Below are 14,422 nucleotides of genomic sequence, written 5' to 3' on the forward strand. Positions count from 1 at the left end.
GCGAGGAGAATCCGTCCCAGGCTTTCAGTAGGCAGGCAGACCGACCGAACATGGTGGCCGGCCTGCCAAGGAATGTGCACAATGCACAAAATTTGTGCCACGCTACAGCCAGAGCTTTATAGGCGTGGCTACATAACCGACATAAAAAATGTGTATGTTCAAGCTTACAGGTGCGCTGTGACGTATAGTTGGATGGCTCCTGTATTCAGTCATGCCTGGAAGATTTCTCGCTCTAGCATGGGACATGAATCAAATGAATCAAACTGATTGCAGTTGTTATTTCGGCTCACTGAGTTTCAGGAATGAAAATATACTGTTTTCAAGTTGTGAGATGCATCTAATTGTCAATGATGTAATGAATGGTCGTGAAGAATGTTATTTTTTGGTCTTTTTTTATCGTTTGCTTTTAGATGAAGTGTGAGTATTCATTATAAAGTCATACACAAGCAATATTATCAATCAGACAAATTTCTGAATTCCATGAGAAAATTTGTTGTATTTCAAACTGTCAAGTATTGAGCACATTTTGTCAATAGTCAAAGGTGCTCGAGCCATTGTTACTGAAAATGTACTTCTGTGTATGCCATATATTTATAGAGAGTCTACTTTCTCATGAATCAGGACAATTTCACAATCGTGAAATTCAGCAATAGAGGGAGAAATATATGCGTGTTTGCTTGTCGCATTCTTGTCGGGATCAGAGTCAATATTCTCATGTGTTTAAAAATTCTCGAACAGCATCCGACTCATGAAATTCATGAAAATAAAAACCCTGCGAAATATATGGCATGTACAGTACTGAATACACACCACATCTTGTGTTCATAGTCCACTAGATGTTTCAAGATGACATTGATTGTCTTAATCACTCATTCTTACAGTTTCTAAAATCTGTACTTCAATAAATTCACCGATTGATGAAATAAAAACAAAATCAGAGTGTAATCAAACAAATCAACAAATTCTTTTGCTCAGCAAAACCTTGTAATAATTTCTGACAGAAATCAGGCAATTCATACCAAGTGAGGAGGTTGACATTTTGCATTCCACTGTCGTAGTGGTAAAGTTAAATAAGGCCTATATTAGTAAGTTTTGTCGAATGTAAATCTGTGTCAGAAATTGATAAAGTGCATTTTAAGTCTCCCCAAGCGTACTGCTCATGGACTCACTTTTATCAGTGATGGAGGTACTTCCACATCCAAACATTGTGTTTTGATGTTCCATCAAAATTTCTCTTTTTTTATCTAATAACATAAATCTTGCCTGAGGAGACAATAGATTACCAAAATGATGATGTGCCTTTTCTTTAGGATTAAAATTTAGAAGTGTGTCATATGTTCCCATAGGGAATATTTTAAATGATGTCTGTGGATGTGTCTCCTGCAAAGTTGCACACAAATACTGTAAATGTTGACGTTTCATGTGAGTAATTCTTTGCACTCAGCCGAGTGAGATGAATTTTGCATGTTTTACATGTAATTTGATGGAATCAAAATATAGATTACCATTTTATCTATCAAGCAAAAAATGTGTGTTCTTTTAACTTTATGTTGTACAAAAGGCACAAAAATTCTACTTTTACAGAAAAAAAAAGCAGAGGACTGTACTTCAATATTCATTTTGTAGCATGGTCATCAATATACTCCAGTCACCATTTCCAAAGATCCTTCATCATGAAACTAATTCAATTTTTAAGTTTTTAAGTTTTTAAGTTTTTAACAGATTGATATTCAGATATTCTATTACTCCTGCATTTTTTTTTTCAAGCAGGAATAAGGACACCGACAAAATAATGGTTTTCATGTCAGTGTATGAGAGAAATGTTCACATTAAACAATTGTAGATTATCTTTTAAATCAGGAATTCCGACATAAGAGTGGATAAAAATTTTATTAACATCTGTACATATTGTTAAACCCTGACACGTGTAGACTGATTTCTGGTTTATAAAGAATTGTCATAGTGCACAATTTTCTTGCGAGAGGCTTTTCACTGTTCCAAATCTTGCCACCTTATGTGCTTCAAAATTACCGGTAGATTGTTTGCCTTTGTGTCGAAAGAAATTTTAAAGATTTTGAGGCAATTATTACTTGACCACCAGGGTGTCAATGTTGGATCAAGTGCATTATTTCTTTAGACATCCATGAAAGAAAAAGAATTTTGCATCTCTTCTGGCACATTAAGACATGAAAAATTTTCATGATGCCAAATTTTATCATGTCTTTATTTTGATTTTTGTTGCTTGATTTTAGTGTATTCATGTGTGGTAAAAACATTGTGCGTTATTTCATTTTGGAAAGATATAGAATATATTAACAACTATCATTAAGTATTGCAGACTTTCATGATTTGATAGTGTTATATTTGGGTATTCAAGCGAGGTGAAGAACTCTAAGAGATCATGATCCACTGAGAAATATACATATGTCGCAAGTGTGACCTGCTCCACTTTGATAACAGTATACTGTAAAACCAGGAATTTTAGTGTACATTTCAATTTCATGAATTTTGCGAGTGCCAAAATTGTCTACACTACGCATTGATTGCCTGGGGCAGTTTGCGAAATTTTCATGCCACAAGAAATGGCGTCAGCTCCAATTTACGAAATTTCTCGCTTTACAGTTAGTCAATATAAGCATGGGGAAGTGTTGGTGTACAATGTGGACTTGTATGGAGTTAAGAATTGGAAAAAAAAGTCCTTTGTAGTAGCAGTCCTAACGATGTGTTTGTGTTTATCAAAATAGTACTGCAGATATCTGGCTGTATGCAGCATTAGTTTGAAGAGATCTTGGTCGTGGTCTTGAAATTGAAATCCATATATCAAGAATGTTATAACATAGGATGTCTACCTTCTCCTGAAACTCTTATATTGGCAGGGCATGGTATGTTGGTCCTAACTACAGCACCGGTATGTTAGTGTGTGTTTAGCAAAACAACTGTTTTCAGTCTTTAGATTCGATATGATGTATATATCCACTGACTGTGTGTGCCTTTGCAATTTCAAATTATTTATGTATTATCTCAGTGCAAAATTATTACATAGTGTTACCACAGCAATGGAAAAAATTAATCCAAGATACAGTACTGCCAGCAATTTCACAGTCATAGTGCGTGTTATTCAGTTGTTATTATATGATGCTTTGTAACTAGAGGAGATGTATGCCCATGGGGTCATCGCTAAAGTAGGTGAATGTCGTTGACCTCTGCGAGATCATCTCTGGTGACTGGCAATAGTCGAGCAGACGGTATCAACTGGGCACATTGTGCCACACAAAGGAAAAGACTGGAGTGTACTGAGTATTTGAATCTATTCTGCATGTGCCGATAATTCATTGTACAGATTGTCAATGTATCATGCATTATTGTATTGTATTGCATCGTGCCAGAGAAACCTCGCATTGGCAGTATGACATTAATGTCTGTACGGTTTATTGGAGATGATGTCTCAAGACTCATGGTGAAGTTCTCTGGTAATGGAACACAAAAGAAGAGTACTGTGGTGGACACACCCATCTACTGTTCAAGACAACATCAAATGCTAGCAAAGAGTATGAGAGAGAAAGAGAAAGAGATACAGTATTCATATACCACATTGTTTCTGCTATATATCTCTCTCTATTTCTCCCTCCTTCATCTCTTTCTATCTCCCCTGCTCATATAGATCATAATGCTTCAACGATCATGAGGTACTCAGTAATGTCTAACTATCATTCCTGCCAGCCTTATACGAGGAAGAAATAGATAAAGAGAATAACAAACACACAGACAAAACAGAGTATAAACAGCTGAGAAATAATGTTATCATCGAGCATGCATACCCCCCCCCCCCCAATGTTTTGGTAACCATATCATGTGACCCTGTTTGTACTTTCAACCAGTTGATACCAAAGGAATGGGGTATCATAGGATTATGTAATCACTAGAGGAGATTTTTCCTGTCCAGCAGTGATTAAATGATCAAGTTTGTTTATGTCCATGATGTAAGGTGCAATTATCTCCTCTTATTATGTGTGATTGGTATACACACTTCATGTATAATGGTATCTTTTTGTATTCTCTGGTATAAGCCGAGATTTAACCCCCACAGGACCACCACTTAAAGATGACATCCATGTCTAATGACCTATAGCTGCCCTTGGTCATGAAAGAGTTAAATGTGTTCTATCTGAGAATGCAGTGTGTATTCTGCTTTCAACTTTCTTTAGGAGGATACAGTGTAAAATTCAATGTGCAGTGACACATTAACAATGTAGTACTATTTATAAACCTGTGTGTATGTTGTACAATGCCCCAAAGTCAGTGAGAAATACACATAACTTAAGTATCATCTTAACCCGTTGAAGACTAGTCCCAAGTATATTCCCAGATGTGTCTATGGGAAGTGTGTGTTAAAGGAAAATCTGCTCATCTTCAACAGGTTAACAGAGAAATCCTCACAAGAGTAATGTACGAGTGCACCCAGGGATCAATCTGTTTAGCGAAAAGTATGATGGCTTTGGGTTACATGGGAATTATGGTCTTTTTCTCTTCTTTTTTTTTTTACAAACTTAAAATGTCAATTACATTCAGGGAAGCTGTGTGCAAAGGGAAAGAGGGAGAGAGAGAGTGAGATGAGAGAGAGAGAGAGAGAGAGATAGATAAGTGTATTATATATCAAAGATTTGTAAAGATCTTTATTGAAGTGCTCTGCCTGTTCATATTATGCCATTCACTGAACTTCACATGAATGAAATCTGATAGTGGTTGATAGGTCAATAATGTTTTTACCAATTTTGATCTTATTTTTTCAATCAATCATGTCTAGTTGTGTTTGTATCAGCTGAATGTGCCATCAGACCAGCTTAAACACTGCCGGATGTTGGTTTTCATTTTTACTCCTTTTTGTTATTTTCTTTCATTCTACCCTTTCTTTCTCTAGTTCCTTCCTTCTTTGTTTATTCATTTTCATCTTTTATATTTTCATTTCTCTATTCATTTTTATATTTTTATTTGTTTATTAATTTATTCGTTTATATCTATTCTATTGTGTCTTTATTTATCATTTTATTTCAATATTCATCCATCCATCCATCCATCCATCCATTCATTTATGCATTTATTTCCATTCCATTTGGTGAGTTCTTCACTGGCAGATGAAGTTTAAATCACGTTATTATAGATCATGTGATGAAACAGAGAATAATGATAGTTTTTTTCTTAATATCAGTACATTTTTGCTTCTGCAGATCATTGACCACATGGGTGGGTGGATAGAGCCCCTTTCCAAATCCTAATTTATGTTCATCATAAAAGGGAGGGAATAAACAGTGTACAGACTTATTTCTTATTTCTAGGTCGCAGCAAGTTTTTGTGCGTGTTTACTTGTAGCCTTGCCTTATATTTCTGATAACATCCTGTTTCAGTTTGTGACCTATACAAATCTAATCCAAGTCTGTATGTAATAGTTTCTACCAAATACTTCACTTGTTTGTAAATTTGTCTGTTTTTTAAATGAATACTGCAGTTTTTCCCAGAATTATGAAGTGTTGAGTATTATGAATCATTATGATCTCAACATTGCAGTTTTTTTTTAAACTGCAGAATGCAGATGCACAAGAAAAGGAAATCGAGAACATACTGTAATTTGATTCTCTTGTCAAAAACAAAGAAAAAATAATGAGTTGGCAGATTTGGTAGTTGATAAATGTATAGTTATTGTACCCCCCCCCCCCACCCTTGTATTATACAAGGGGAAATGATGTGATAAGATGAGATATAATTAAGTTATTCCTCTGTAGGAGGGATGTCACAGGAGGCATATTTTCAACTGTCTTTCTCTATCTTAACGAGATCTTTGAATTATGATATTATTCATGAAGTTGCAATCAGAATTTGATCGTGTTGGTTTTGGCGTGAACTTGAATCCTGAGTTCGTTTGTTTTGTTTTGCTTTTTTTTTTCCACCAAATTTACATGATTGAAATGTTCACGATTTGGTGTTGATGCAGGCTTAATTTTTTTACAATTTTTATGATTACGCCTGTAGACATAAAAAAAGGGAAAATGGGAACTGCAGTTTTTACACCAAATTCTTTAAACTTTTTTTAAAGCTAGGAGTAAAGACTGGGTATTAAAGTGAATTTTTTGAGGTATCATTCTAAGAGAGCATAATGGCTCAAAGTTCATCACCGAACATTGAGCTTCCGCAGTCTGATTCAAGATATACGGAACTGCCAATACTCTGAAACATGGTGATTGTGCAGGTAGAAAGGTCTAAGACTTGTGCTGGTGTAATACAGTACCAATTTCAGTCATGTGAAGCTGTGAAAACAGAAGTTGCATAATATTTGAGAAAAGATTTTCACAGTGATGGTACTACATGCATACATTGTACTAATGAAGTTCCGTTTTTTGATGTGTAAATAGGGAGAGCACTAATCATGTGGTGATAACGTGTGCAATCTTTTGGTGTTTTATTAATATTGAATAAATTAGATACATTTATACATCACCATCACTTTGTATTTTGAAAAATTTGATGTCATGTGTATGCAGTGGAAAAAAAAAGGTTGTTGCAAAAAGTTTGAATGATGGTAAGGAGTTGAGCATGGTGTGTTATGAGGCACTCTGAAAGAGTTATTATGGTCATGTGAATACTATTACCAAATGATGCTGGTGCAATATTCCTGTTGTTTGTGTGCATGTTTGTGTGTGTGTAAAATGTCTATTTTATTGCTTATCTGGAGGATGTTCATAAAGATTATGAAATGTTTTTATCTTCTCAGGAAGAATTCCAGTTTTCTCACAATGTCAATTAAGATGACATTTTGGTCCTTGTGTGTACACAACAACACCAAAGTTATAGCAGGTCGCTGTGCTTAAAGGGATAGTATAGTATTGGTGAAGATGAGGATTGGGTTTTTAACATTTTGTGAGATATCAAGAAACCACATATTATGAAATACTGTATACGCCATATATTTCGCGAGTCTAAATTTTCGCGAATCGGGACTTCACGACAATTTTGCAAGTAGTTAAATTCGCGATTGTGGAGTCCTGTACTGAACGGAGAAAATGTGTACATGTACGTCACATTCATATCGGCATCAGAGTCAATATTTTCGCGTGTTTTTAATTTCACGAATAGCAGCTGACTCGCGAAATTCGCGAAAATAAAAACCTCACGAAATATTTGGCGTATACAGTAGTACAGACTATACCATTCCAAAAAGAATTCAAAGTTAATTTGGCAAAAATCGGTTTTGGAATGGCTCAGACATCCAAATACAAAGTAAAACAAAGCGATTGTAATGAAAGGTTGGTCCCACCTTTTATAATAATTGCTCTGTTTTGGATATCTTAGCCATTTCAAAACCAATTTTCATCAAATAAATGCTGAATTGCTCTTGGAATTGCATGCTGTTTCATATTTCAAAAGAGGTTTCTCATCTCACCAAAAAAGGTTCGAAACCTGAAATTAGGTCCCAACCAACACTACATGAACCCACTCAATGATAAAAGTGATGATAGTGCATATGACAATAATAATTATGATAATGATTATTGTAATGATTACTATGATGATGATGATGATGATGATGATTATCATCATCATTATTAAGTTGTGAATTTTCTTCTATTTGTCTCCCTCTGTTAAAGGGAGGGAGACAAATTCCTCACCCCTCTGCTTAATATTCTCTTGCTTTCATTATTATTATTATCATTACAAGGAAGAAGTTCTAAGGAAAAGGGCTTAAAAGAGAAAAAGAAACAAGAGGAGGCCACTTTGACCTGAAACCATCCAAGATTTTGAAAGAGTGAACAAAGTATTACCAGCAAAAAGCAGGTTTCTTTGAATGCACATTCAATTGTAGACATTGCAAATATAAAACGTTTAGACCACTGAGTACTTGCTAATATGAGAAGGAGAATGTTGAATCTCGTACTGACAAGCCACCCGGATAGATCCATAAAAATACCAATGTGGTATATATGTGAGTAGTCGGCCCGCCATATCGTCCATCAATGAGTGCTCCCATCAGCAAGGCAAAAAATCTGGTCTTCAGTGACTGTGATGTGAGATGACTTGCTGATTTCCAAGTTTTTGGAGACTTTCTCAAAACTGTTTCCCAAGCTGCTGTCTGAACCCACACTCCTATCACTCTAAGACAAGTCTTCTTGTAATGGTCAAAACTCAGTTTGCAATGGCGTGATGCAGAGTATAGCTTCAACCAATTACAAATGGAAAAAAAAATGTCCATAGTTCAGTTAATCACAATCTCACTACGTATGCGAAGAGACAAAATATACCAAATATCATACTATAATATAGTGTATTATATATAGTATATTATACCACATGTAGGCTTGAAAACATATCTTCCTTTTTGTTGAAAAAACATCAGCTTATTCACACTTTCCTATACATGTATAGTCCCAATCCAAACTCAACATTGAACGTTGAAAGTAAACATGCTGATCTATGTATAAATCAATATGTTTATGAATGTGCGTGTTTGTGTTTCTGTCTGTTTGTCTGTTGGTATGTTTGCTTTTTACAAAACTAATAATTATTGCCTATTTCAAAATGTTAGGAATGCTTGTCATGAATGAGATCTTTGTGAAGTAAAAACCGTGTAGGCCTGATTATAGTACCAGGTATATAGGGTCATTCAAAATTTAAAACATAATTTCTCTTCTGTATGATCTCCTCCTTATGATCCAATGCTTTAATTGCATTTAAAGAAACACTGACACTCAACTCCTGTTAAGATGAGATATTTGCAATAAAAGCTGCTAAAAGACAGAGAAAATAATAAGAAAAATCAGAAATCTTTGAGGTTTGTCTGTATAGATTAATTCAGAAATGCTAGTCTACCAGAAATCGATTGCATTTAGTAGCTGGTTTTTATTCTCCTAAATAGCTATAAATTAATTTGAAAGGGCAGACAAATTGATAATTCATGTGAGAGAAATTAAAATTCTATTAACCTGTTCCATACTGAATTCTGAAATGCCCAAAGACTTAACACGCATGCCACCAGGTTCCCGTATGGAACGGGTTAACAGGTAACCCTTTGATGGGTGCATTATGTACATATACTTACATATGCATGCATGCATACATACAAATATACAGCATTACATATGTGTGCATATATATATATAGAGAGAGAGAGAGGGAGAGAGAGTTTCATTGCAAAACAAGCTAACTCCACTTCTGTTAAAGGACAAGTTCACCTTCATAAACATGAGGATTGAGAAAATGCAACAATGTTAGTAGAACACATCAGTGAAAGTTTGAGGAAAATTGGACAATCGATGCAAAAGTTATGAATTTTTTATATTTTTGTCTTGGAACCGCTGGATGAGGAGACTACTACAGCTTGTGAGTCATATGCGTACAACAGTATAAAGAAAATGTAAAAGAAAATTCAATGTATTTTCACTTTTTTCGCATAATAAAAGAGCACTTGACTTGCCTCTTTCTAAAGGCAGGGGGAATAATATTACCCATAACATTTGTCGGTAACGAGTCAGGGGAATGTATACTTTTTTCAACAGATGGAATTTTGTGAAATTCTCTTTATATTTTCCTTATATTGTTGTACGCATGTGACATCTAAGTTATTCATACACTGCAGTAGTCTTCTCATCCAGTGGGTACTGCACAAAAACTTCAAAAATTCATAACTTTTGAACGGATTGTCTGATTTTCCTCAAACTTTCAATGATGTGTTCTACTAATATTGCTACATTCTCTCAATCCTTATGTTTATGAAGGTGAACTTGTCCTTTAAGTTGAGATATTTGCGATAAAAGCTGCTAAAAGACTGAGAAAATGATAAGAATGTTCAGGATATTAATGATAACTTCGAGAATAATATTCTTTGTTATGTTACAAGTGAGGTATCCCACTGAAAAAGTTTTTAATTTGCTTGATCACTGGAGATACTTTAAAAGGTTTAAAAATGATGCACAGCCCGTTTTGCAATGAAATTCTTCATATGATATGCATGCATGAAGGCATATGATTCTATATATATATATATATATACATGTATATATATGTTATAATTACATATATATATATATGTATATATATATGTATGTTATAATTACATATATATATATATATATATATATGTATATATATGTTATAATTACATATATATATATATATATATATATAAATATATATATATATATATACATACGTATGAAATACTGCACATACCATTTATTTCATGAGTCTAATAGTTTGTGAATTGGGACTTGTAAGACAATTTCGCAAGTGATCAAATATGAAATTGAGAACCACAGAGTGGTGATTGAATGAGGAACAAGTATTTTCCTTTTTCATGAAAATGATTTCCTATCTTGGAGGCAATGTTGGGCCTAGTGGGCATTTGTTTATGGATCCTAGCAAAAGTTAACACAAGTTCTTGAGTTTGCACTTATCAGTTGACCCATAAGAATTTGCAAATTCTATAACAGAGCATATTGACTAGCACAGAGTGAAAGACAGGTCAAAACAAGTAAAATTTTACCTATATAATTCATTTTTTAAACCATTAATAAAATATTTGATGACTCTATTCATATAGCGTCTGCAGTAAAATGTAATTCATAGAGTTATAAGCCAAAATATGACCATGGAGCTACAAACGAAGCTCCATGGTATGACTAACATCTGTAAGATTCATGAAATGCGCCAGCGTGAAGTTAGCAATTAGTATTTTGTATTACGTACAATCACTTGGAAGGCACCATACATATCGTTGTCCAGAGTGATGTTTCATGATCGGCTAACTTCAGCCGAAATATAGAGTAAATATAAACAATGGCGTCAGTGGGCCAGGGCGCGGAGGTGATATACAAGGTAAATTTGAAGGTTTTGATGTTTGATTCAGCCATATTTTTCGTGTAATTCATAGTATTTTATCTGTATGTAGATTGCCACACGGATTTTAGATAAGAATAAGTGTTTCACATCTATGAAATGCCCATTTTTCCATGTCATTTTCGTGCGTCTGGTGCGGATTGTGGAAGCGCGTGCAGCCCAGATATCACCACTGGTTGTGGGACTCCCAGCGGGCTGGACTCGGCTGTGTTGGAGATCAATTCCGCTCCACTGCAGAAGACCGAGTGGTGCGAGTGGTGCATAGTGGGTGTGCGCGCAAGTCAGTGTACATCGTACCAGTTCAACGCGGGTAGCCCAGCCAGCGCAGCGCGGCAGCACATACACAGTAGGATCCGGAAATGACACAGTTCTATTAAAACAGTAGCGGTATTGACATTGCTTAGTACTCGTACTCATTTTGTAGTTGTACGGTGTATCTTGTAAGTGAGTCAAAGCGCCCATATGACAGTATTTTCAGTATCATTAGGTGCCTAAATAACGATCAAATTCAATTTGCTAGAGTGATTTTTAGGGGCAGAAATTACAGACTTTTGAGCCATGGTTGCCGGTTGCACACCAGATAGAAAGAGGCCCGCATAAATAATTACAGTGATGCATGCAGTATATTTACAGTCAGTAAATTAATTCTGAGACACAAGTCCATTCAATACTCAACTATTGTGTTTCCATGGATCAACTGACTTGATTTTAGCCAAGACTGAATTTTACTCCTGCCAATTTGAGGTGCTGATGCGATGCCCTCACATCCCCTACGCCGCGCTAAAGTCTCTTTTAACCCATTGAGCTGAGGATGAGTCCCGAGTATACTCGGGCAAGTGTCTATGGGAAATACGAGTTGTACTGTAGCAAAATCAGCCCATCTTCAACAGGTTAATATTGACCTGTGTAGTGACATCAATCTTCTATAAATTATAGTATAGACTGCTAGGATTTCTTTTAGGCCTAGCATCTAGTTGACATACTACAATAGATCGCCACAAGAATGAGATATGTTGTAATCTTTTTTATAATTGAATATTCAGTACTTCTGTGATATTCCACTCACTAACAATGATTTCTATGAAATGAGGAAAGGGGTTGCACAGGCTATGATAATTTTTACCAAAAACATTCATGAGATTACTGATATTTTTGTCTCTGCCAGCTCCGATAACAAGGAGGTTTATGTTGTTGTTTATTTTTGGGGCATTGGTTTGTCATTCTGTCTGTCTGCCTAGCTATCTGTTTGTTTGTTTGCAAAATAAGTAAAAAATTGATGAATGGACTGAGATGAAATTTGTAAGAAGAGCTGATTTTGACACAAGGAACCGGTGATTACATTTTGGTAGTAATCTGGATGACAGTCTAAATCCTGTTTTGTTTTTGTTTTTGGAGTTTTTGTGTGTGTGTGTAATTTTTGAAGGATTCTTTATCATTGGGCCAACATAGGGCCAACAAATGAGGGAATTAAATCTTTGCATATTTGAGGTATGCATGCACGCACAGAGGGTGTGCTCGAGGTGCAGTGCTGTGAAAGAAACCAAGGTAGAGACACTAGAAAGGATTCTTTACCATTGGGAAATAAAGCCGTTTTTGGCATGGTTGGAAATGAGCTGCTTTGCAGAGATCTAATTCTTGCTAGTTTTGACAAGCAAAATTTGAACGTTCCAAGAGGATGACATTATTGTCATCTTATTTGTATGTGTGGCTGAGACGAATTTATCACTGTCTGTTGAAAACATACAATTGTAATAAATCCATAACTTTCTTGTAAATACTAATTATTATCTCAGGTCAGATTTTGCCTAGACTTTTATGATTCTGCTCATTAGATTTTCCTTTAAATGTGATTAACTTTGAATAGATCCAGTGTGACGTGTGGAAAGTTACACTTTGAGACTTCAATTTCTTAAAGTGAGTTCCCATTGCTTTTGTGTACTCAATTCTTAAATTGTATTTTATAACACACTATGCCTGATCAAAATAATGCCATTCAGCTACAATTCAATGTACCTGGAGTCACTGGAGGTGCTGGCCATTGGGGATTCTTGCCTATGTTCCAGAATGTCTATATTCTGTGCCTCCAGTTGTTTTTCCTTCCTGTCTGTTTAGACTGCAAGCTCAGATTTGGTTGCAGCATTTAATTCATTGTAGCTGGATGCCATTGTTTGTATGGAAATATATGCACTTCAGTACAAAAAAGATAAAAACATTACATATAGTTGCCTTCTACTTGAGTAACATTTTAAGCACAATGTTCTAAACTTCATCCCTTGAACCCCCTGATTCTATACTACAGCCAATAACCACATGTGTATACTACATCACTATGCGTCTATTATTGCGTGTGCATGGTAGATATACGTATGTCACCCATTGTACCATTTCACATGCTGGTCATGTACACGCATTGATCTACTAGTACAGTTGAACCTCTCTTATCCGGCCCCCCTTTATCCGGATCTCTCTATTATACGGACGCAATCTCGCCGTGATTTTCTTTTTTTTTTTTAATAATTACGGGAGGAAAGGGGGATTCCCAACTCCTTGAGAACTCCTACACAAACACACATGAATTACATATACTTGATACATTTCTTAATAATTATTTAGGTAAATCATCCCAAGAATTTATAAAAGAAAATGATTTCATTCTTGCAAACACGAACCTCTATTTTGGGGTCTGTTACTGAGTGTAACAATGAAAAGGTTGCAGTATACACATTACTACATGTGGTACTACAATGGGCTACATCAGTACATGTGTATGTACATGTACATGTATAAAGCATTGAGTCTCCCGTATCCGGCCAAATCCCTTATCCGGATGAGCCCCGGTCCCGACTTGTCCGGATACGAGAGGTTCAACTGTATTATGTAGACCTTCACCCTGTGTATTACGCTCTCTTATTTTTGATAGGCTAATTGAATTTCAGTCTGTACTTGATGGCATTCGTTTGTTTCTTGTTGAGCCACTGGATAATTGAACATTGGCCTACATTATATGTCACCAGGGTTAGCCTTACCCAAGTTTGTCTTTGAAAAAATAACAACACCAAGTATCACAATTCCTTGATCAGGGCTAGCAATGTGTTCGTTTGGCAAAATACTGTTTGTTTTTTTCCCCTCTGTTGTATAACATTAGAGTGAAAGTTAGAAAGAAAATGTGCCAAAAGAATTGTCATAGAAATGAATTTGTCTGTTTCCCTTTTCCAATATCCTCATACCCGTGATTCGCCATTTTCCGTCCAAGAACTGTTGTTATCTTCTGCGACATATATGAGGAATTACTGGATCCCCATACATGGTGTATTACTGTAAACGTGGAAATTTTCGCGGTACATTAATTTTCGCGGATTTCGCGCTACGTCTGGCTAGCGCGAATTCAAAAACGCGCGAATATATCTTCACAATTTTCTACGCACATTTTGAACGGGATGAATTGTGTGCGCTTCATCGATGATACTGCTACGTAGTACAATGTACAGGCATGTTTACGCTACTAGTACTGTGCGAAGAGACGATACCCTAGATTGCTGTG

The 14,422-nt window shown here is 35.6% G+C and overlaps 1 protein-coding gene across 1 annotated transcript in view; it reads left to right on the plus strand.

Moving 5' to 3' along the window:
* Positions 1 to 10,821: 10,821 nt before the first annotated feature.
* The window catches only part of LOC139743082 (uncharacterized), a 42,354-nt gene continuing 38,753 nt past the window's right edge, over positions 10,822 to 14,422 (plus strand). The window contains exon 1 of the mRNA XM_071653589.1: positions 10,822 to 10,860. Coding sequence (XP_071509690.1) covers positions 10,822 to 10,860 — 39 coding nt within the window. The remainder of the gene's footprint in view (positions 10,861 to 14,422) is intronic.

Source organism: Diadema antillarum, unplaced genomic scaffold, assembly GCF_040938485.1.
Source record: "Diadema antillarum isolate AM-2024a unplaced genomic scaffold, OU_Dant_1.0 seq00001046_RagTag, whole genome shotgun sequence".
NCBI lineage: Eukaryota > Metazoa > Echinodermata > Echinoidea > Diadematoida > Diadematidae > Diadema > Diadema antillarum.